The 23,208-nt window shown below is 45.9% G+C and overlaps 3 protein-coding genes across 3 annotated transcripts; 1 reads left to right on the top strand and 2 right to left on the bottom strand.

The window, feature by feature from the left end:
* Positions 1-1,322: 1,322 nt before the first annotated feature.
* Positions 1,323-8,891, bottom strand: LOC128711737 (farnesyl pyrophosphate synthase). The gene is made up of 5 exons (XM_053806622.1): positions 8,668-8,891; positions 3,209-3,515; positions 2,003-2,364; positions 1,694-1,920; positions 1,323-1,504 (listed from the first exon to the last, which is right to left on the bottom strand). Exons 1-5 carry the CDS (start codon positions 8,889-8,891, stop codon positions 1,323-1,325), a joined length of 1,302 nt encoding a protein of 433 aa, XP_053662597.1.
* A 3,088-nt stretch (positions 8,892-11,979) lies between these two features.
* On the top strand, positions 11,980-15,140 carry LOC128714488 (uncharacterized). Its single transcript, XM_053809362.1, has 5 exons — positions 11,980-12,054; positions 12,120-12,223; positions 12,489-12,670; positions 12,737-13,837; positions 13,927-15,140. Exons 1-5 carry the CDS (start codon positions 11,980-11,982, stop codon positions 15,138-15,140), a joined length of 2,676 nt encoding a protein of 891 aa, XP_053665337.1.
* Positions 15,141-16,415: 1,275 nt separating this feature from the next.
* Positions 16,416-22,644, bottom strand: LOC128710778 (ubiquitin carboxyl-terminal hydrolase 47). Its single transcript, XM_053805630.1, has 14 exons — positions 22,456-22,644; positions 21,268-21,369; positions 20,187-21,181; positions 19,808-20,111; positions 19,515-19,733; positions 19,275-19,442; positions 18,933-19,211; positions 18,755-18,862; positions 18,338-18,689; positions 17,648-18,266; positions 17,206-17,542; positions 16,999-17,128; positions 16,728-16,923; positions 16,416-16,642 (listed from the first exon to the last, which is right to left on the bottom strand). The coding sequence occupies exons 1-14, from the start codon at positions 22,642-22,644 to the stop codon at positions 16,492-16,494; spliced, it is 4,149 nt and encodes a 1,382-aa protein (XP_053661605.1). The 3' UTR covers positions 16,416-16,491.
* Positions 22,645-23,208: the final 564 nt, after the last annotated feature.

The raw sequence follows: 23,208 nt of genomic DNA, 5'->3' as shown, positions 1-23,208 counted from the left end.
CTTAACCTAAAATATACACACGTGCTTCTGCACTTCCCGATAGGAAAGTCGTCCGTGTCGCCTCAAGCTTCTATTACATCCGAAAAACTATTTCAGATTTCAATCTCCTCTTTTATTAATAATAGACAATAAGAAAACGTAATGTTCACTTCACCCATCAAATCTCTTCTCCACTTTCCTTATCCTTTAATGTGTATGTATGCATAGCTTTCCTCTGACTGGTCTGTATCTTGCTTTTTCTCGTATCTCTTCTACTACTGCACTTCCTCCTATGATGCATCCTGTGTTATCCACTGTCTGTCCGCCTCTGTAATTGATCTGTTCTGTGTCTTCGGAAGACTTCTACCACTTTTTTTAGTCCCTTACAATGCTTACTAAGCTTTACTGCTAGAGTACGTATTTGCACACGTGTTACTCTTCCTTTCACGTGTCTGTTCCTCTGTGTTTATGTGTCTGTATGTGTACGGTGTGTTTCGTTCGTTCGTTATCAACCTGTTATGAGTTCGGTCTGTTCTTTTCACACCCGCAGAACATCGGAATCATGTTGATGATGGGAAGGGAATGGGATTTCTGTGGGATGTACCGTTCTCCTTTGGTCCACGCGTGGTAAAGGAATGTTTCATCGGGGAATACGGATAATGTAAATGTATGCTGGTGGGGGTGAAAACAAATGACACAACAGCAAAATCAATTAAGTAAAACTACCTCAAAATGCAACGTTTAAACGTGGATACAATTGCAGTTGCTGGTCTGCAGAAGAAGTTAGTCTGCCTTTCGTCGGATCTAGAATCCCGAAAAGAACGTGAAAAAGTGTACTAGAGGGGGGGATGGGAAAGCAATGTGTGTATGCATGCGTTTGTTTGTCTGTAAACTTGTTTCATTATTCACTGTATCTTCCTATGCTCTAGCTCCTCCGCTTATCAATCACGAACAGTACACTACTGTAACCGTGCATCTATATAATTCCGATAAACCCCTTTTTCTTTTTGCTTTATTTCCCATGAAACCGAATTTCATGAACAATTTGCTTTTCTTCCAAGTTCGTTACAGTTTTGTTTTGGAAAGATTTTCTAAAAACCCTTCACACTACGAACACAATTTAACGTTATCATCTCATCGATCGCATTCGATGATGGTGCGATGTGCGGTGACACCATGACTTAAACCAACAAACAAATATACGTTAAGTGCGATTCCGCTAGATTCAAACCGTGGGCAAAAGGACCATAATGATGGGGACACACACACGCATACACACCATTAGTACACAACGTTAGTAGATTATTGCGAGTGGTTGTGCCATGGTGATGGTGCTGCGTCATTTACGCTTCGCGTCGATAGATTTTTTCCATAATTTTGAAAAACAGTTCGTGCGGCAAACCGCGCGAAATCTGCTGAATGTGCGTTTTGATCATGTTGTACGATTCTTCCTCGTAGATGCTGTACGTGGTCGGCAGTCCGAGCTGCTCATACAGCTTCTTGACGCGCGCAATATTCTCCGGATCTGCAAAACAAAACAGAGTAAAGGGAACGTTAATTATTTTATATCAATTTTAAAAACACAATTTTGCAAAACCCAAAAATTATGAAGGTGCTTCTAGACGAAAGATAACACAATTATTCAAACAGAGATCGTATCGTCTAGAAGCACCTTAACGTTATTTCCTCAGCTAGGAAAGGACGTTCAACCTACCCGTTGATCCATAGCACGCCTTCATGATCTCCTTCTGCTCCTCGGTCGCACGTTGCATCGCAACCACTGCCAGCCAGCTGCACTTGCCCTCGGCAATGTCGGTGCCAACCTTACCGATCACGGCCGGATCGCCGAAGCAATCGAAAAAGTCGTCCTGCGTCTGGTAAAACTGTCCAATTTCGAGCAGAATCGTTTTCGCCTGCCGGAACATCTCAGGATCGGTGTAGCTACAACAAAAAAAACGGAAGTGGTTAATATAAGTAAAATTCTTCAATCAAAGCAAGCCAAACGCAGCTTGATGATAGTTACCCAGTAAGGTGCATGGCCATCGCAACCGGGAGGTAGAACGTGTAGTAGGCAGTCTTGTGGAATACGATCGATTTGTACAGATCCATCGTGTAGTCCGTCACGTCGAGCTTGGCCGAGCGAAGATCCAACGATTGACCGATGGTTGTGATGAACTTCATGTCGTTAAACAGCTCCAGCAGCCGCGGATAGTACGACTCGTTGCCGTACTGCGTCTTCACCAGGTGTGATATGGCTGCCTCGATCATGATGCCATCATTCACGCCCGCCAGCTTCACATCATCCAGCGTGTGCCAGCACGGTTGACCACGGCGCGTAACGCTACCATCCATAACGTCGTCCATGATCAGGAACATCGAATGCAGCTGCAATGGAAATTCCAAACAACACACACACACACAGATGTGTTAATTATCACGCACTAGAGAGATGGTTGCTTCCATTCTACACTTATTTCTTGATAAATCAAGCGACGTGCGCCATCAGCAAAGGTCACGACATACGGTTCGAGTGTGTTCCGATGTGGAAGAAGTACGACAGGGCGGGGTATCAGCAAAGGTTCTCAAGAAAAAAAAACAAATCAGCACAATAAAGAAGAGGAAGGCTTACGACACAAATAAAGCACTCGCGCGATTACGTGATTGGGAATTTGCAAATGAAGAGGCTCGTCGGGTACTTGAACACAGCACCAAGAAGCCCAAGATGGGTTGCCTACTGTGGCGAGGCTAGACTTTTCTCGATCTTCTTGAGTAGCGCTGATTATCTTCGCTCTTGACAAAAGGTATTCTTCATGTTATGGAGATGGTCGCTATGGAGATTATCGCATCTGTTACTAAGCTCTAACATGAAGTGCTTTGTTGTCTCTTGTAATTTCTGACATTCGTCGCCACCTCGACATTTGTGCGACGTTTATGTTATACAACTTTTTAAGTGGATTTAGTAAAAAAGTTTTTGGACAACATGTTGGAAGCAACAACTTTGATAGAGATAGCTCCAAGCAATGGCATTTGATAACAATGTCTTCCTATGCTCTCTGCTAACTCCTCGCGTAAACATTCGAACACTGGTAAACAAAAACATAAAAATGATAAATACGTGTTTCTTTTTTCGTAATCCTTCCATCAAACACACGTCGAAGGTCACCGGGTTAGTGGTGGAAGTACTTTGCGTCGTGTTTACGTCTAAGGTTCTGCCCCGTTTTCGCCTTACCATCTCAATCGCCCAGCCAAGGTACTGTGCCCTTCGGATGTTTTCGGGCGTTAGCTCTTCCGGACGGGCCAGCATCCGGTACGCATACACACAGGCCAGCCCCCGGTTCTTCTTGCCCTGCGGCACATTGTACTGCAGCGCCCGGACGAACCACTTGGTCGCCACGTTCTTGTCGTACTTGCTGGCGTACGCGGTCAGATCGCGCACGACATCCGGAAAGACGGCCATAAATTCGCGGCTCTCGCTCTTCGGTACGGCCGTATGTGCTGCCGCTTCCGGCACGGATGAGTTCAGCGTCGAGAGAGTTCTGGAATGGAAACAGAGGGAAAAAATGGTAATGATTAAGTCTAATGTTCTGTTGAAAACACGCTCATTTTCGAGTTCGGACATTGATTACTCAGGTAATTAGCAAACGAGGGATCTTCGAACCAGACCAAATTTGAATCACAGCTGATTAGAGCTTGCAGAGCAGAAGATTACAACACCTGTGTGTGTGTCCCAGGCTTTTTTTCCCCTTAAAACGAACTTCAAATTAGAACCTAACGCGCCATGCAATTAGTAACTCCCAGGCAACAAGTAATCAATGTCTTATTTTAAGAACCAAAGCCTAAGCGGCCCCACACTAATTGTATAAATTAGCAAATCTGGTTGATGTCTTGAGAACAGCATGAAGGCAATATTTATGCCCCACTGTAAATGATGGCGAGTTATCCAACAATACCAAACAATAATTGTACAAATCAGAATCAGCATTATCAAACATATCCGCGAATGGTGTGGGAGAATAATTCCAGTTAGATTAGATACCCGGAATCCCCAACGAACTTTGGATCTTTGGTAAAAATTTGCTGACTAATCAGTTTCTAATTCTTATGTACGTATGACATGATTTATAATGCAGCCTCAAGTACAGCGAAAGACGCTTAGCCCAAAACACAACCTCAATAGAGACTATCTTTATCTGCTTTCACCGCTAGATAGCAGTATTCGTGTCCCATATCAGGATCGGATAAAATTAATCCCTTGCTGTGGGAGCCTCGATTGCCACTAGCACGTGCCATAATGAGACTGAACGCGTCAAAGCCCCACAACGCCCTCTAAATGCGTCATAACCGATGCAAATGAACTAAGGTTTAGCATCATTTTCACACTGCACGCATCAAAAACGGGCAATCTTTGGTACTTTCCTATCTCTAGCTCGATCGCACATGACCATCGTTGCCACTGTTTAATCGTCTTATTAGCGACGAGCCGTTAAAAGCAAAGGATGACAAAAGCTGTGTCTGCATATGGAGGACACCGCAACATCTATAGGGACACAATTTGCAATTCCCAACTCTTTGTACGGTTTGTTTAGCAACTAGCCGACGCAAGTTTATTTTACATTTATCTGCTTGAAATAAATTCACGCCTGTCCAGCCGGCCGGCCGGCCGGTCAGCGCATCACAATAGGCGGAATAAATTTAGATCCACCTGGGTGTGATAAAAGTAGTGACGAGTTTACAGTTTTTTTTCCCCCGCCTAAACAAAGCCTCAGTTCTCGCGGGTTGTGCCCTGTGGTATCATCGCAACGCAATCATGTTTGCATCTTGATATTGCAGAAGAATAGCAAATATGTTTATTTCATTTTCCTGGCTGGGCACAATAGTAAGGGATCGTACGAGTTCGGGGTCCGGTATTGTGGTACAACGGTGTGTTTTGTGTCCTGTCACTCAAAGCGCACTCCACTATCGGAAGCGATCGAAACAACAAACCGATTCTTAAGGAGGTGATACACTCTACAAGTGTTGAACATATGGTTTTGTTTTGCTCGAAAGATTCTTTGGAGTGTCTTATTCATCGTAAACTACACGCAAACTGCATGAGGTATTCCGTCGTAGAAGGAACTCAAACCAGGAACTGCAGAGGGTCCAGAGTATTGTGTCTGAAAGTCCGATTTTCATTTCAAAACTGTTACTACTACTTTGAGCCCTTTTTTATCTCCGTAGTGAGTGGCCAACGAGAAACATCTTTTTTATAGAACTAATCCTACGCATAATGACAGAGAATTTAACGGAGTTTAAGGTCAAAATATTGATTTTGTTCTAGCTCCAACCTCAGAGGTACTAAAGTCAGTGGTACCACGCTGCACCAGATGTTTCGGGGGCGAAGTCAAACAAATAATTCTTGGTGCCGGAATCCTTAATCAAATCTCATCATCGCCATCCAAACAGAACGTAGTGTAGTGTACAACACCCTTTAGCGTGATGTGTAAAAGCGATCCACAGTACGATTGCCTTATCAGGGCGTCATTTCAAACAGCATTCCGATCAGCCGCAATTACTTGACCTATCTCTACCCACCGACTCGAGGGGGGTCTCTCTCAATGTACACGCACAAACAGATGATGTGTCGTTCTCAAATCGTTATGCAATTTGCTGCAGGAGTCGCTACTGCAACGCTCAACTTTCGCTTCTGGGTTCTGTTCGGTATTATCGGGCAAAGTGGGAATTAGGTAAGCGCCTTCCAACTTCAAGTGGGGTGCTATATTTTTGCGTCGCAACTCCAGAGCACTAGAATGAATCGAATCGACGTGACTGGCCCACGGGGTGTCCGCGTGTATTGTGCTTCTTTCTACCCCTCTCTCTCTCTCTCTCTCTCTCTCTCTCTTTCACTCGCATTTACTTCATCCGGCCGGCTTTTTGACCTTGGTAGAAGCGCGCTCGTTCGAGTGAGCTCATTTCATCGCACGGCATTAGGGGAACCGATCGGTATTGGATTGCTGTATTTGGGGTGGTGAATGGCAAGCAGGCGCTACTCCCGTGTGCTTGAACCTGTTTACATGGTGTCTAACAGTAAACAGCTTCCAGAAAGGGTCGACCGTAAGCCATTAGAAATATCATTTAACCACGTTGCAGAACATTTTCTCCAACGGGTAAAAAAGAGTTCCAAAGGTGGGTGTGTTGTTCCATTTTGTCTGCTCCCAATTCTACAACCGGGGCCCCGGCTTTCATATCAACTAGACGCCACGCTGGCGCGCGTGTAACCAAAAAACTGCGCAGTTAATATCGCAAAAAAAACAACAACAATAACCTGTGGCGGAAGAAAACAAACCCCACACTCCATCACTCCCCATCTCCTCAACCCTCGGTTCGAGGTTCGACACATCCAGCTTCAGCTTCATTCGTGGCACATTCCTATGCGTGTAGCCTGCTGGGGGTCTCTGTATATCTCTCTCTCTCGCCCATTCTTGTATACTCTCAAGCGGTTTCGCTCGAAAAGGGAAAGATAACGACGCATTATACAGCCGATGGATGGGCAGATATTGCGTACTTCAGCCTGAACCGGTCGAACCTTTACGCACACCAAACAGACGTTCATTTTCGAGCTGTTTGTTCCAAAGCCTCCGTGGTGGAAAGGAGAATTGGGACTATTTTTAGCCGCGTTCAGTATTTTTAAATGTCCAAATAGCCAGAGATGAAAGAATGCCTTTTAGAAATCGGAGACTCTCGCTTGAAGCCAAGTCAACAACACCGACACTGTTCGAAATATTCTTCCAGAACATCCAGCACACACGCTGCCGCCGACTCCTTCTCACCACACGCTCTGTTACCATCGCAACGGAAAGCGTTGCGTTGGAGGTGCGAAACACCTCTGAATAGCAAATCGCCGAGAAACAAGTTTGCTTATGATGGTGGCATCGTGCCTTTTAAGAGCTGGGGACACAGTATGGATTTCTGTACTCTTTGTTTCTATGCTAAGAGCAGTCACGCCGGCCCGGTGATGCCGGGTTTTACTGCGTGTTGTCCAGCCCCGAGGGGGGATTAAATCGAAACCGATCAAGAAGTACAGTTACCGCCGGAGCTGAGATGTCGTACGCTGATGATCGCATGAAACACTGCGTGCTGTGAGTTTCATCACATGAGAAGAAACTCGATATAGCCTCGGACAACGCGTTACCATGGCAAAGGGAGGTCGTGCACGATGACTACTGAGGTTGGGTCCGTTTTCTTTCTTCTCTTCCAAGGTCTCTGCTTTGTCGTTGGCAAGTGTGACAATACACATCTTCCGCTATGCAAACATAGGGCGTCTCCTGCTTACATATTCCATGCCACACCTCAATGGAGGAATTCCACCAAACTTTTGTGTGGATTTTATGTATTTATTCACAATCCTGACCTCTACATTGCGAATATATAAAAACAAAGATCTTCCTGAAATTCTCACATAACAGAGCTTAAACTTTTAGTCATCCTTCACTTGTGACTTTCCCTCCCATGTCTCATGGGAGTCGATTCTTAACTTGAACGACTCCTTGCAAATGATTCTTAATACGTATGACTCTCCCCCCGAAGTAAAATACGTCGTAAACGCACACGGTTTTGTTGTTTCGCTTCTTGCCTATATTATTGCGTACAACCCGTCCAAGGTGTTTGTGTGCGTACTACACACCACATGACCGTAACAAACGAAAAGGGAATCGGCCGATTATGTGCTGGAACGCAGATGAAAATAGGGCAGAATCAAGGTGGCAACAAAAACAAACAGACTAAGCAGGCGGTGCGTGTTTTTTTGTTGTTGCGAGCGTATGTATGTGTAGAGCGTGGAAAATGCATCTCTCCCGTACGCACTTACTCACAGCGCGCACAGGGAAACAGGTTCTATATTTAGCTTCGATAAAACCTTTCCCAATGGGCGCGCGTGTGTGTGCGTGTGCGTGCGGTCATGTTTTGGTTTTGGTGCTTTTTACAGTGATGTGAAGCAAACGCATCACGGTGATGAGATTGCGGATGATATCACACTGCGTTGGCCATCTTCTCAGTGCCAAGATAAGCTACGGCACGTTAGATGCGATGTACCAACACACGCACATCCGCGATTGAGCGATTCAAGTCTATGAACTTTGGACTTTTTGGTTCCATCATGTGTCGCTTCCTACCTCCCTTCGAGACGTCCAGTTCGAGTAGGGGTGGGGGGAGTGACAAAAACAATATCTTGAGAAATAACTTGCCGCGCGACAGATGGATACCGGTTTCGACACATTTGGAGGCACGCCCGAGTTTTTTTTTTTATGTTGGCCCGAATTGAATAATGGACCGGCGCGGCGTGCCGTGAATTGGAATTCATTGCATATCATTTAGGTGGAGTTAATCAGCAACCACCGCGGCAGAAGATTGCCCATCCCAGGAGGGGCTCCAACTCCGATTTCATGCTATCAACCAACTCCGAAGCGGACTTCTTCCTAGTGGAAAGCAATCGACGATTTTGTAAGTTCATTCACGCACGTCAAAACAGCAATCCCCCCCGCATCGGAATCGTTAGTCACGAGCGTGAAAAGCGCACCGAGGAGTCAACACAAACTTCCGCCTCGTACACCCGATCCACGTAACAGTTGCGCCATCGAAGAGCCAAAACCATGAAGAGAAAAAAAATGCCACAAAACAAACAAAACACACCAAAACATACCACCATTAACTTACCTCGACACCTTCTTCAGTCTTATCTGTTGCTTGCTGTCGCAGTTGCGGGTATTGGCCACCGTCTTCTGGTTCTGGTTCTCCGTGCGGATCGTCATGAAGTCGGAATTGTTCACCTCGCTGCTCTTCGAGATGTTGCGCCAGCACCCGGCGGACATTCCGCTGAGCGGAGCGGTCACCCGCGGCCCCACCACGCTACCGCCAACCCGTGCCAAGATGGAAAGCATCGTTTGGTGCTATACGTGGCTGCGGCTATTAAGGAACTGGCTCGGAAAAGCCGGTGTGGAGTGGTGAAACTCGCAAAAAGCGCAAACTACCGACAGTCAGCCGCCAGGTTTGGGGAAGGTTGGGAGAGAGTCACGTTATTCTTTGGGGTTGCAGGGTTGCCACTTTTTTGTCCCTCACTGTACCGCACACATGTGTGCACACAAACACCGATGATGACAGCGGGCTGCGTGTTTCTTTCTCTTTCACCGTTCGATCGAAGCAATCAGGAATCGGTGTTAATCGCTGTATTGCAGTTTCTTCTTCACATTCAACGTAACTTTCCTTCCGAATCGAATGATGAGCGCAAAATGTTAATTTCTCCTGTTTTCACGGTTTCCCGTCGCGTAACTGCTGCTTATTTGCTTTCCGACATTCCCGATACACCTTGCGCTGGAGGTGACGTTGAGGGCATACAAAACCGGTTAAACTGTTTTCTTCAACAATCACCACCGATTTTTGGGGTCGTCACTAGACTCTTTTACTTTTTTTCCGTCAACTAAAGCCACACTTACACAACACACAAACACCCGTGCACGCACGGTCAAGAAAAGCGTCTCGTAATCGTATTTCCACGCGTTGACGTCAGTGAGAAAAACAGAGAAAAACCTTTAGTCTACTTCGATTAATTTATGCTTTCTTCCACGCGAATGCACTTTTTCTTCGACAGCACACTCTCTTTGTCACTCCTTTGGCACACTCAACACGCACGACAACACTGTGTGGTGATCTCCCCTACACTTGTCCACTTTGGTTTGAAGAAAAAGAAGAATGATTCTCGTCAGGATGGTGGTGTACGCACCTCTGCTACGTTCAAGCACTTGCAAACAAATGTGAATCTTTGCTCCGACGCATCTGCTTTTCAATCGCACTCGCGGGATCAAAATAAAAACCCCAAAATGAACCCATCCGCCGTCACGCACACACGCTCGCGAACGGTATGCTTATATAGGAGCGATATGCGCTAGTGGATGCTGGTGTTAAACGACTCGCAATGTTGTTTGGTTGCTTTCCTAAAGGTTTTTCTTCTGAAAGCTATTTAATATTTAAGAAAATGTTTTGTATTCTTAAATGATCTGAAATTAATACAAATTGGAATACTGAAACAATTATATACCGAGCTCCAGCGTTCGCTATGCACCTACACAATCGAAACGCGCTGATACACAACAGCGCTGAGTTCATTCGGCGCGTTGGTGTTCGTGCAATCGAGCATCATTTTCTAGGCGGTACGCACACTCGCGTCCGTATTCCACCCCGTCTGCTATATGTGCATTGTTTACGTCGCAAAACGTGTGTTGCCGATGTTTTTTGTGTAAAGAACGGTATGGGAAAATGTTTTATAAGATATTCTAATTAAAATGCAATTAAATTTAATTATAAACTTGCATTTATGCTAAACATTATTTTACGGACCGCCAGCAAAGCATGAAAATATACAAATAACTAAAGGATCATATGTTTACGACCCCGTCCAATCATCTCCCAAGCACCTTGTCAGTCCGGAAAGTGTTTACAACGGGTTTCAAATGTAAATAAAACGTTGCCTACGCACATCACACATTACAAACCCCCGAACGATGCTCATTTTTAAGCAGCGTTCGTATTGCAAAAATGCATCTAAACATGCAAAATAGTTCTATTATCGCCTCATTGCAATATCAATATCGCACCATCGCGCCAACCGAAAGCCATTATTGTTGATAAATATTTACCGTAAAAGAAAACACGTTGCAAAAGAAGTTTCTCGAGCGAGGCAGCTGTCAGAGAATAGAAAGCTAATGAAACTTATTTTTACTACTGTTTGTACCGCTTGTTATGAAGGTAGGTATTATTTTTGCACCGCTTTTTTGTACCTTCCACTCGGATGGCACACCAAAGGGGCTGCGATATTATCATTCGTGCTGCTTCTTTGTGGTGTTGTTTTTTTTTATTGGACGGATTTCCCATCCCCCGTACCTATGCTGTCACTTTCGCGGGGTGCGTTCTCATTGCTCTGCTGTTATGTAGTCACGTAGGCAACTGGCCGGACAAAACGCAATTTCAGGATTCATTCCTATGCTGCGCGACCACACGCACACTGTGGCATGGCGTAAACGAACACCAGCATAACAATCAAAGCGCACACGGATGAACGCCATGTTGTGGAACAGTGCGAAATGGAACGGTCACTGTGCATTCGAGTTGAAGCGAATGAATGAAGCGTTATGTGCAAGGAAATCATATGTTCCGAAGGGGTGCGCACAGGTGGAGCGATTAACTACACTGCCGCAAAGTTGTTTAAGTGCATGTGTGGAACTGAGCAGTAAAGTTCCATAGAATACAACCGTCTCAGTTAGTTACAGCAATAAAACAAGTTTGTTTTGATCAATTAAATGATTAATGTCGACTTTTGGCTTCATTAAACCAAAATCCTAACCACAACATCACATTAATAAATACTGATAATTTAAGATTAAGATTAAGATTAAGATACTGAAAAATCCGCTGTAAATTGAATGAAATATTGTTTTTCAAAAAGTTTGTGATTTTAGTTTTGAAACGATCAACTGTAACTGTCCAAGAAAATGTGACCTGTTACCACCTACTTGCTTGCTTAGAAATCGCATACCATCTCGTTCGAAAGCGTGCCAGTACGTTCCAATCGTGTACCGCTACTAGTGACTGTCCTTTTTACTGAGTGCCGTCAAATCAAATTCACATCATTTCATCCGTTCCAAAAAAATACACCAAGAACTAACTGTCTCGCCATGACCTACCGACACATCCTCCCGAAGGTACACACATTTGTCAATCAACAGGTAGTATGTTGTTTGAAGGCCGGGATTCGCAACGTGGTACAGAAAGTAGGTCAAGTTCAACGTACGCTAGCATCAGCACGTCCACAAAAATTGTTTGTTTGATCGATAGAATTTTTCATCCTTTGAAACAAGCTTGTATCTGGCGGTCGCAGAGAATTTGCTCCGTAAAAGCAAGTTAAATAAAAAACGTTTAAAACAACTTTTGGAAATTGTCAATTAAAGAAGTTACTAAAAAACACACGCATCCATCATGGAGGTTATGGAGGAAGGTAATCTAATGGACAGGATTCCGATTCTGCTCCAGCGTGATCTGCAGTACTATGAGGTAGGTGGCACTACACCATCAAGGATTACAACCATTTACTCACCTTCAAAACCGTCCGACCGCAGGCGAATCAAAAGGTCCTCCAGGAGAACATTTGCTCCGGTGTGGTGGGTGGCAAACTGGACTTTCCTCGGTCGGCATCATTCGCGTCGGTGAAAATCGTCATCTGGTAGGTGAACTTCAAGGTGTTTCAAGTAGTGTTGTGTTGAATGAATCTTTTTAAAAAAGTCATTTATGCATCTTAAGTGAGGAGTCATCCTAGAATCAGGAATCGAATCGGCCAAGCTCCATGGAGATTCTTGAATCTTTGGAAGAAAGATTCAGATTCACTCATTCAGTACAACGATTCATTCAGATTCATGAATCTGAATCCGATTCCCCCAACACTAGCTCTAGCCTGTGTGCGTCCTAACATCTGTGTGTCTATCGTGCAGGTTGGAAGACGAATATTATGCGGCCTACCGCAAGAATTCGGGTTTACTGCACCTTGCTGATGCCCTTCAAGATCAGCAAGGGAAGGACCCGGAGGAGGCAGCGGGTTGCGGTGGTATCGTGAAGTCATCCGATCCGGAAAAGTTTGTCATTCTCGTGTCGAAGTCGGTGGACAACTTGTTGGGTACTCGCCGCTCGAGAGCGCCATTCTGAAAAGGGATAAGCAGCTGTTATTTGTGTTTACTTCCAGAGCACATCCATACCTTGTCGCAGGAAGCGCTCGATCACGCGGATCTGACCGTACTGACGGCAACGATCGGTGCCGCCGCGTTGGTGAAGAACAGTCTGTTCGTGTGGCTGCAGTGTGTGACCAAGAACGTGTGTCCTCCGAAGGGTGACGAGAAGGGTGGTTCGCTGAAGCTGAGCTACAAACAGTACTCGGAGATGACGGAAGCGTTGGCAGAGCGTTTGCTCGATCTGCACTGCCGTCTGTTGACGCTGTACATCATCCAGGATGCGGACAGTTTGCACTGGGAGAGCACCCACCCGTTCTTTGAGTCGGAACGCGGCTCGTACACCATCCAGATGTGGTGGCTTTACATGCAGGGCACCAAGCAGGATCTCTGGAACTCGGTACCACCGACCATGGCACAGCGTGTCTTCGCCGGTATGCTGAACGAAACGTTAACCGTGCTCACGGTGCGCTACACGCAGACGATACCCAGCCGGGCCCGGTCCCCATTGCTGCTGGTCGATGTCTCGAACATACTGCTGTGTGTCGGGGAACTACTGCCCGCCATCTGCGCGAACGGCGAGGCCTTCGTAGGGCTGAACCTGCCCAGCCAGAGCAAGATCATACGCGACATCCATGCCAAGTGTCAGGAGCTGTTCTGCTGTCTGTTGCTGCGCGGAGTCCCACTCGGTGCGCTGTACAAGATCGCGAAGAAGGGCGTCCAGGGTGGAATCGCCATGTTTGGCCAGCGGCAAGGATTGATTATACCGTGGACCATTTTCACAATGCCACGGCTCTTTCCACCGAACCTGAACGCACATTGGGCTGCACGGTGCTCGGAGCTGCCGACCAGCACGGCGCTCACACTCGAGCTGAAGGTACTGCTGGCAGCTCCCCAGGCAAACTGGTGGCTGTTGCTGAAGGTGCTACTGATGCGTGAAGCACACCTGTCCTCGCTGATCTTTCATCATCTGATCCGCAACTTGCCATCGTGCGACAACTTCATTCCGAGCGCGCGTCAACCATCCGTCAACCGCGACTGTCTGTCGAAGAAGTGCGAGGGATTCCTGTGCGGGTTGGAGTGCAACGATATCGTACAGTGGGCGCTAGAACAAAATGGTAAGAGAAAAACGTTGTCAATAGAACAGATTACAGCGATGATTGCTTTCGAATATCAATTCCAAATACCTCTTCCTCGATCCGTGTAGATCCGATCGGACAGTCGAACTATCAGGTGCTGATGGGTCTCACGTACATCGTCATCATGGCCGGCAAGACGTCCGATATAAACAAGACGCTTATCTCAGCACTAGAGAAGAGCAAAATGAACGATTGGGCGTCGTGTCTCGATCGGCGTCAGGTGTGGAACCAGAAGCGACCTCCGTGGCTCGAAGCCATCTTGCACCTGATCTATCCCATTCTCGGTCCAGTCGTGCATATGCTTGTGTCGGCCGTGCAGACAACGGCCAGCATGTATCAGGCAATGTCCCTGTCGTTGTCCTGCTTTTCGGAGATGTGGGATTGCATCCCAGACTGTCTGTACACCGTCACGAACTGTTTGACGGAGATCCTGCCAGCGGAGATACGTCCACTCGGTGATTCGGTGTTGATACAACTGCTCTACATCGCGCTCTACTCGAAGCTGCTAGAGGTGGCCGAAACCGAGGCCGAGGCGGAAACGAAGGAGCAAACAAACGGCCCGGTCCCGCCGGAAGTTTCCACCACTCCAGTCTCGACCATCAACATGAAACCGAAGTCGGTCATTTGTCAGACGCTGGCCGAAGCGATCTGCTTCATCGATGAGGACAACAAACACACGGAACAGATCAACTCGCTCATCAGTCAGGCCCGGGAAAGTCAACGCACGATGGGCCAGTTGGAGCACGATCTTGACGATGCGGTCGGATTGGCGAGCTTTGCCAGCACATCGCGCGTGGACGATGTGGAAGCGTTCCTGCGCCAGACGACACCGAGCGTACGGTCGGAGGAAGAGTTCGATGTAGAGAACGCGGAGTACATTGCCGAAATGCTGGTAAGCGATGTGCTGGTGACAAGCGTCGGTAAACTAAGCATGAAGATGCTCTATCAGTACATACGGAAAAATTTCGACTGGATACTGCAGCAGCTGGGTGTGAGCGATATCGAGCACAATCCGCTTCAGCCGAACCCTGGACAAAGCATTCGCGAGGAGCGGCAAACGTTGATTGATCTGATGTTTCACATCGGTCATCGATCGTTCGATCAGCTGCTTAGCGGTGGGCTGGACATTGACTACACCAAGTGGTTCCAGACGCCCATGTCGATGAGCGTTGAGAAGGCCTGGCTGCAGGTATGTCAGCGTTGGGAGTTTCAAGAGAGCGCTAAATTGTCCGTGCACGAGGCACTCATGGTGTCCTTCATTACCTCTCAGTTGAAGCCATGAACATTGCCAAGCGAATTTTAAATTACAACTTAACTGTTACCAGTGTTTTTAGAACATAGTACGATCAATAGTACATCACAACCTCACCTAAAAACGTGAGCTAAAAAGCATTTTTGTGGTTCAATAAAAATTTGAAATATTCAATGTAAAGCATCCTCTTGCGGTAGTATGATAGCTGTGGCGATGTCCGAAATTGTTCAAAGTTCTACCGTATAAGAACAAAGCTGAGATAAAGGTCGGAAACTATTCATTTTCTATCTCATCACAGCGATCATACACTTTGCTGATACAAACATACCTACTTCCTTCGGGATCCTCATCAGTTCGATTATCATTACACGGCTGATCGTTACACCGATTTCGCACACGTACAGTACATTCGGATATTTCTGCCTAATGTGTATTAACCATTTGCCTCCATATACAGTTTTATTACTTACGGTTTTATTCTCTTCTTGTTGTATTTTTTTTTCTTTCATTCCGCAAAGCTTACGTCGTTTCGTTATCATACGACACGTTCAGCTCAGTACCTCCCGGCACCCAAGCATAATAATACAATCATATTTTTTAGCATTTATCTAAGGTATGTATCTTTCGTTCAACGCCACTTCTTTCGGAGCAGCGAAAGCATAAAGCGTTCAAAGGTTCACGACTTTGTTTCCAGCTTTGCAGGGCCACCACTGTACATAAATTTGCAAGCAGTAGCGAACGAAACAACAAACAATCAAACAAGCTTCGCTTCAATACCATTAAATTGCTGCAATAAAATCAAAACATGAAAAAGAAGTTAATGTTTGATGTTTTACTTACAAAGCTGCATAAACCAACACATGAAAATCATACCGTTAAGCTAACTTTACACCAAAACAAACAAAAATACAGTATAGAAAAACGTCACCGTCACTTCGGTGCCAGCGTGCGGGGCCTCCCGTCTTGCTTTCTTCTCTCTATTAACATGCCTATACATAATAAGTAATAATAAATGTTCTTCCTGCTGGCAGCCTCCCCATCTGGGTGTTAGAGACAGCGAGAGGACAGATCGAAACGAATCAAAAAAATCCTCTCCTATACTAAGCTGTATTTGCTTCCGGTGAAATAACTATCCACCGCGGAAGCTGTGTATAAAAAGATAAATAAACATTAACTGACGGTAATACGACATATGAATCCGGTTGCGCTGGTGTCGAGATCGGCGTACGAACGAGCAAACAAAATACAGCATCGGTGTCTCTTGTTTCGTTTTACACTCGTTTTCATCCTACCCGCCCGAATGCAGCTGTTCTCGGCTTGAAGGACAGATTTTCTTCCTCTTACTAACAACAACTTCCCCATCGTCCGAAGGTGATGATGATCAGTCGTCGGCCTTCTTGGGCGAAGCATCCAGATAGATTTTGAGCGCACGTTCCTTGCGGGGTGAGTAAGTCGAGCTGGTTCTGCTGTCCTTCTTCGTCAGTTCTTTGCGCTCTTCCGGTGTTAGTTCCTTTAGTGGTTCTGTGCTATCGCTGCAATCGAAATAGAACACGGCATTATTGTTTCGGCAAGCATTCGATATGGCTTAGAGAGAAAGAGAGCATTCCAAGTCCCTACCGGTAGTAGAGTAGCGTGCCGACACAGTAAATCTGACAGTCGTCTGCGTGCTGCGGTGTTGACACCCATTGCAAACCGTTCTGTATGTTCAGGACACTGTCACGGTGCAGAGTCGTCTGTGGTATCTTTACGTACTCAATGTTTTCCTCCGCGATTCCGCTGATGCGGGCCAACTGTTTCGTCAGCTCAAGTTTGTCTACCAATTGTGAAATGACAATGCATTGATTATTATTATGCCGCGACACGAAAGCAAGTTTAGCAGTTCACATACCGGTGAATAAAATTTCCTGGAATTTGCCTAGTTTCATTTCCGATGGATACCATCTTCTCACCAACAGTACTACATCATTGATATCGATCGGTGTGAGGCTGGCGAGATCATCAACTTCTTGCAAGAATACCTAACAATGAACAAATAAGATAGAAAATTAGTGTAAAATTGTTTTCCCTGTGTGGCTTTTCCATTTTCTTGACTTACATCGACGTTCGTTGGCATACTAATGTCTCTGCCGATACGCTCGTCATCCTTGTACACCGCCGACAGATACTTGATGCCTTTACGGCGCAATCGACAGTTGTTTGAGTGCAGGTGGGCATACTTTTTGGCCGCTTCGCCAAGCGTCGTGGGCAGATTTGCGAGAATGTCGGCCTTTATCTGGCCCACCAAATCGCCATTTTTTACAATCGTGCTGCAAAGGAACACCGTGTTGTCCATCTCCTCCGTCATGTCGTTCACGTTAACGTAGCTCACGTTCAGCTTATACTCGCCTTTACGCAACACACGGCCCAATTCGAGAGCAAGGCGATCATCATCTCTGCAAGCAAAACAAAAAAAAAACATACACATAGTAATTATTCACAAACAAAACGCGATGTACCAGCTAAATGTATCTGATGACTGCCGTCACCTTCCCACTTACTTGTAATCCAATGCTTTCAGCAAGTTGGCGCTGTCGTTCGTTGGGCAGAGAACATCCGAAGAAAATACTTTGAAGTAATCCATGGATATCTGCAGGTACGACTGCAGTCGGTACTTCAAGTAAGCATTACACGACCGTTTGTCGATCAGCACCTGTATTAGCTTCTGGCTGTCTGTGCTGTGGCTGCGTGTGCTATCGTCCGCCGAGCTGTTGCCGTTGGTGTTGGAACCATTACTGTTGCTGTTGCTACTCGTCGTATCCAACGGTGCCACTTTGAAGTAGTACTCCAGCGTTCGGCACTCCTGCAGCATTTCCGCCAGCTTCGCATCTTCGTCTTCCTCTTCGTCGTCATCCTTGAAACCGTTGGTGGTCGAGGTGGTGGTACTGCTCTTGACACCATTGCTCATCACTCCGTTGCCTCCGTTGGTCAAATGCAAATCTCCGTTCAGCTTAATGTGGACAAAGTCATCTTCGACCAGCGTACGGTCATTATCACTCAGGCTGCTGTCCTCGCTGTTGCTGTCTCCGGTGCCCGTGCCGGCCATCGGGTAGTCGGCTCCAGCGATCGTAGCCAGGGTCTCTTTGGATAGGCGCGGAATGGAGAGGCTTTCAAGCGTATCTGTGGAATGTCAAAGTAGATTAAATGTTTATGTGTCAAGTCGAATCAACTACGTGCATCCTTCCCCATACCTGGCTCCATGTTCGGTAACAGTATGTACAGCGACACCAAGTGATCCAACCGCTGCATAAACTGCCGGAATCGTGCACAGTATTGTTCGGGATCATCAACCGTGGGCTGGGGTGCCGTCGTTACGAACACCTTGCAATATTCGATGAAACGTTCGTCTTCCAGCGTCTCATCGTCGTTCTGCAGCAGCTTTGCACTGTACTTGTGTACCGTCATACCGATAAGTATCGTTTTCGGGTTCAGCTTTAGCTTCCGCGCGATCACAGCCCTGTATTGTGCTACCGTTTGTGATAGATTGACTCGTATCGATAGTGGACCCTCCACGTCACGGGCATTCACGTCCACTTTGTACACCTGTGTTGTGGGGCGATGAATGAAAACAATATTCCAAGACATCTCTTTGAAGCGATCAACCTTACCTTAGTCATAACGCCTTGCACTAAATATTCCTCGAACGTTTCACCCTCCTCGCGGACCTCCAACAGAAGTGCATCGGAGCGTTTCAGCATTCTCATACACTCGTCAATCTACGACCGAACGCATTTGTTTGAAACATAAGCAAACCCATTTTCAAAAGGGAAACATTCCAATACGTACCGACTTGTCCTCGTGCCCTTCGAAGCTACGCTCGATAGTATGCGCATTGCTATCATAACCGACCAAGCGGCAACGCTCTACTGGCACCGTACCCTTCAAATGCAGCACTCGAATGGCTTCCTGCACTGTCTCGGACAGGGTAGAGCTTGTAAACACCGCCATTCGCTGTCCTTTCACAGTGCGTGTCCGTGGATTTGCATATGCTACCGTGATTCGGGTCATATCTAGGTGATCGCGGCTATGATTGCCTTCGTTAGCTCGAATTTTCATCACCAAGCGCTGTAATTACATTGAGACAAATATTAACAAATGCCGATATTTTCAAGCGCTCTTGAACATTACCTTAATATGCTCAGGAAACTGTTCCTCCGAGATCGGTAGAGCATTCTTCTCACTTTCGATTTGACGGTACATTAGCATATATGCGTTAGTGCTGGACGTGTATGCACCGGTGTACGACGTTTTAAACGATCCACCTCCGTACGACTTATGAATGTCCTCTTGTGTTATCTAGTTAATGGTGCATAACGATAAAAATAGTATAATAATCTGGAAAATCTACAATAAAAGCATATTCCATACCGGTGAAACGGTTTGATCGTTAAACGAGAACCAACGACCGCTCTTAAAGTCCTTGATGTATGCATAGTAATGGCCACCGGAAGCGCTGCCAGCGTGTATCATGATGGCAAACAATTCATATTTGTATGGGCCAGGCGCGTTGAAGCTGTTCATCGGTGACGATTTGCTATGACTATCGCCATTGGTCGTCAAATCCATATCGATGCCTTCATCGTCATCCTGCGCAAAGGCAAATTTGATCGTTTAGTTAGTTTTCGTCCAATATATTCAACCCCTCGTCCTGAAGGGCTTACCTGCGCCATAAACTGGTCATTCGGAGTGGTAGTCGTTGATGATACGGATGTACCACCATTCTGGAACGAGTCCTCCTCAAGCGCCGAACCACTGTCTGTAGTGCTGCATTCATCCGATTTCATAAAGTTTTCTGCCGTCTCCATCATCATTGGACCGTTACCATTTACAGCACCGTTGGTGGACGAAGATTCGGCTGCGGCAGCAGCGGCCGCAGCTGCAATTGTGCTGGTCGTAAGCTTGTAATCGGACGAAGAATTTGAGCTAACAAAATGGTTCAAGTTCAGTAGCTCAGGGAAAGTTACTCTGGAATGAGAAGAGACACGAAATACAGTGCAATTACATCTCCATTATCCATCACATTCACCAAGAATAACTCACTTATCATTCAGTTTGATCCGATGAAACGATTGGTAATCGAAATCGAAACGCTTCAGATGCAATGTCAAGATGTACGGGAATTTGGTAAATTTCAGCCCTTTGTGCGCATCGCACTTCTTGTTGCAGGTGTCGCAGAAGTACTGGTTGCTTTCGTTCAAAATTTCCGGCTTCACAAAACCCTGCAACGCATCCTCGACACACTCGTTCGCGACGGTACTCCCGAACGGACGCACCGGCAACGGTATGTCCAGAAATTTATCCTCCCGCTGCTTCTCCGTATTACACTCCAAACACTTCACGTAATCGATCATGTGGCCTTGATACAGCCGGTTGATCAGATCCGACTGTTCGGTACGCTTGAACTTATGCTCGAGCGCGTCAAACATAACGCGGCACAGTTCCTGTATGTCGTGCTGCTGCCAACCTTCAGCCGAATCCCAACCGAAGCTGCGCGTCAGATCCGTCGTCTCGACGGCCGACTTCGGAGACGTTTGCAGATTAACGAACAGCTTTTGCAGCTGGTAGGGTATCGATTTTGCTTCATCCTCACCGTCAAACTCCCAGTTGTACAGCGCGTTACGAAACTCGGGCGTCATGTACAGTCCTTGCAGCAGACTGTTTAGATAGCAGGTCATAGCCTGATTCACGAGACCGCGGAAATGTGGCGACCGCTCGCTCTCCCCATCGCCACCAATTCTTCTTCCCCTTCCGGCCGTTCCTACTCCTCCACCGCCTTCGCCACCACCACCATCACCGTGATGGAAGCCATTGCTGATGATGCTTCCGCCACTCATGCTGTTAACCGGTGGTGCACAGATCGCTGGTAAACTGTTGCTCTTGGCAGAATGTTGGGCTTCGATGTCGTTGTTAAAGCGCCGCAGCATGGGCGGTTGAATTTCCGGCGGTTCTGGGATGTTGTAGTTACCGGACTCTACCGGGCTAGCTGATGCACCAAGCGCTAGATCATCATCGGAGTACATATCATCTGATGTTGACTGGAAACACAAAGGGAATTTACTTTAAAACTTGCTAAAATTTCACTCCAAAACGAAACCTCTTCTAGATAGAGTACTTTACTTACCGAATATTGTGGATTCCGCGGAAAAATGGTAAGATCGTTCACGGTACCATACTTTACACCGACATCCGAAAGCTTCTCTTGTTGCCGTTCGTGTAAGGGAATCTTGAAAGTAAAACAAACAAATGAGATAACACAATAAAGAGCACATATCACCATTCTATGCAACTAAGTACTAAGTGTTAGTATTCGAGTTCAAATTCATAATTAAAACGAAACCTTACAAGATCACACCTACAGACCCGTGTGAAGATTGTGGGTAAAAGCAAATTGTTCAACATCCATAAATCATCTTCATCCGGGTGCGAAAAGCGTATCGCATTCTACAGCACCAAAAATAACTTTGGCCTCGCGTGTTAACGAAATTGTTGTCAACACACCGGAATTAAGCAGCTATGCACGGGCAGACCATTAGATATGGGGATATGGGAAGAAACGACAAGTTTCAACAACCTTCCTGTTGTGACGAAAAATTCCTCTATTTCTTTATTTTCCTATATCATTAATGACTAGACGAAAAGGATACGCCGGAAAAAGTACATCCTGGCGCTGCTAATGCCTACTAATTGTGTAACCTACCAGGCACATTCAGGAAAAAATGGTTGAAAAAGGTTATTGACCCGATTTATTTTAAGTTACAGTGAGTTATTATTTTGTCACGTTGCGTAAGTAAATTACAGAACAATAATGATCTCGTGTATGATTATAACGACAACGATTTCATTGCATCTTTCCTAACGCATTCAAGTATGGAACTCACTGATAATGGGCTATACGTAATCAACAATGGTTGAAGTGTGAATGAAGTTCTTAGACCTGCGAGCAGAAGGGAAGTACGCAATGATTAGGACCGATTCTAAGGTCAACTGCACCTAAACAACACCACTGTTGTTTACAAACATTTACGTATGGGCACAGGACGGGAAATGGGAAGGGATCCCATTTAATCCCTCTGTACATGTTCGCAGTGGTTTAATTGATTGGAAGCAGTAATGGTTCGTACTTGACATTGCCACTCATCACCACCGTTGCATAATACGGCACCATTGATAAGAATGATCATTAGAAACAATAAATCACGCGCACAGTTTCATTTCCAGTATGCAACAGTGAAAGCGTTTTCCGCGAACCGCCAAGGCATTAGTGCGTAACTTAAGGGCTTACTACTTATACCGTGGGAAGTGTTCTTACCTGTTCATCTGTTTCTTTATTGGTTAGATATAGCTCGAAATCATTATGTTCTGCTTGTAGCCTTACATCCTCGTAAAGCGTGGCGACGGTATAGTGCGGACGTACGATTACGGAAAAGCGTTTCTGTACTGCTTCTGGCCGTTCGTCTCTGATGGTGCAGAGCGTTTGGTCGTCCTTGGCGCATACCATGTTATTTTCGGTGTGCCTAAAACCCCGCAATCAGTCGGGCGGTGCGTTTTTGTGCGTGTCGTGTAGTTTGTTTTCATTTGTATCGCGTTGAAAGTGTGGTTCCGATTGATTTGTGGTGGGGATAGATGGGGAGACCGGTGGGTAGGCCGGATGAACCATTCGATACCATCATCGATTTGCGTAGCAGAGTTGCAAAATGGCGAGCAGAGAGAGCATGAAATGAAAGAAAATGTCAAAGAATGTATTAATTAGATGACAATAAATATAATAAATGCATGATTCAGAATGGATTTGAACATGTTTATGATTTAAATATTTTATGTAAAATCGATGTTATCGAATGATGACTTCCTCTATCTGCAACAGATCCAAATGTCTATTTCTTTTGTAACATTTTGCACACGTTGTTTGATTTTATAATCATGAAATTACCAAAAAAACTCGCTTAGACTCGCTTAACCATAAAACTAAACCTCTGAGTTCACGTGTTTGGCCGCTCGTGACTTTGTCCATTTCGGGTCAAATCAGACAACTTCAGTTGCGGGGATTCAAAGTTCCTGCGTC

Source organism: Anopheles marshallii, chromosome 3 (genome assembly GCF_943734725.1).
Source record: "Anopheles marshallii chromosome 3, idAnoMarsDA_429_01, whole genome shotgun sequence".
Classification (NCBI taxonomy): domain Eukaryota; kingdom Metazoa; phylum Arthropoda; class Insecta; order Diptera; family Culicidae; genus Anopheles; species Anopheles marshallii.
This window is presented reverse-complemented; position numbering and strand designations above follow the sequence as displayed.

Excerpts from the sequence above, each read along its gene's own strand:
- LOC128711737 (XM_053806622.1), bottom strand. The coding sequence starts at position 8,891 with ATGCTTTCCATCTTGGCACGGGTTGGCGGTAGCGTGGTGGGGCCGCGG. Across the intron at positions 2,365-3,208 it reads TTGGCTGGGCGATTGAGATG|CTGCATTCGATGTTCCTGAT; the intron begins GTAAGGCGAAAA and ends TTTCCATTGCAG. Across the intron at positions 1,921-2,002 it reads ATGGCCATGCACCTTACTGG|CTACACCGATCCTGAGATGT; the intron begins GTAACTATCATC and ends TTTTTGTTGTAG.
- LOC128714488 (XM_053809362.1), top strand. The coding sequence starts at position 11,980 with ATGGAGGTTATGGAGGAAGGTAATCTAATGGACAGGATTCCGATTCTG. Across the intron at positions 12,055-12,119 it reads GTGATCTGCAGTACTATGAG|GCGAATCAAAAGGTCCTCCA; the intron begins GTAGGTGGCACT and ends GTCCGACCGCAG. Across the intron at positions 12,671-12,736 it reads GTCGGTGGACAACTTGTTGG|AGCACATCCATACCTTGTCG; the intron begins GTACTCGCCGCT and ends GTTTACTTCCAG.
- LOC128710778 (XM_053805630.1), bottom strand. The coding sequence starts at position 22,644 with ATGGTATGCGCCAAGGACGACCAAACGCTCTGCACCATCAGAGACGAA. Across the intron at positions 16,924-16,998 it reads CCAGGAAATTTTATTCACCG|ACAAACTTGAGCTGACGAAA; the intron begins GTATGTGAACTG and ends CACAATTGGTAG. Across the intron at positions 16,643-16,727 it reads GGCACGCTACTCTACTACCG|CGATAGCACAGAACCACTAA; the intron begins GTAGGGACTTGG and ends TTTCGATTGCAG.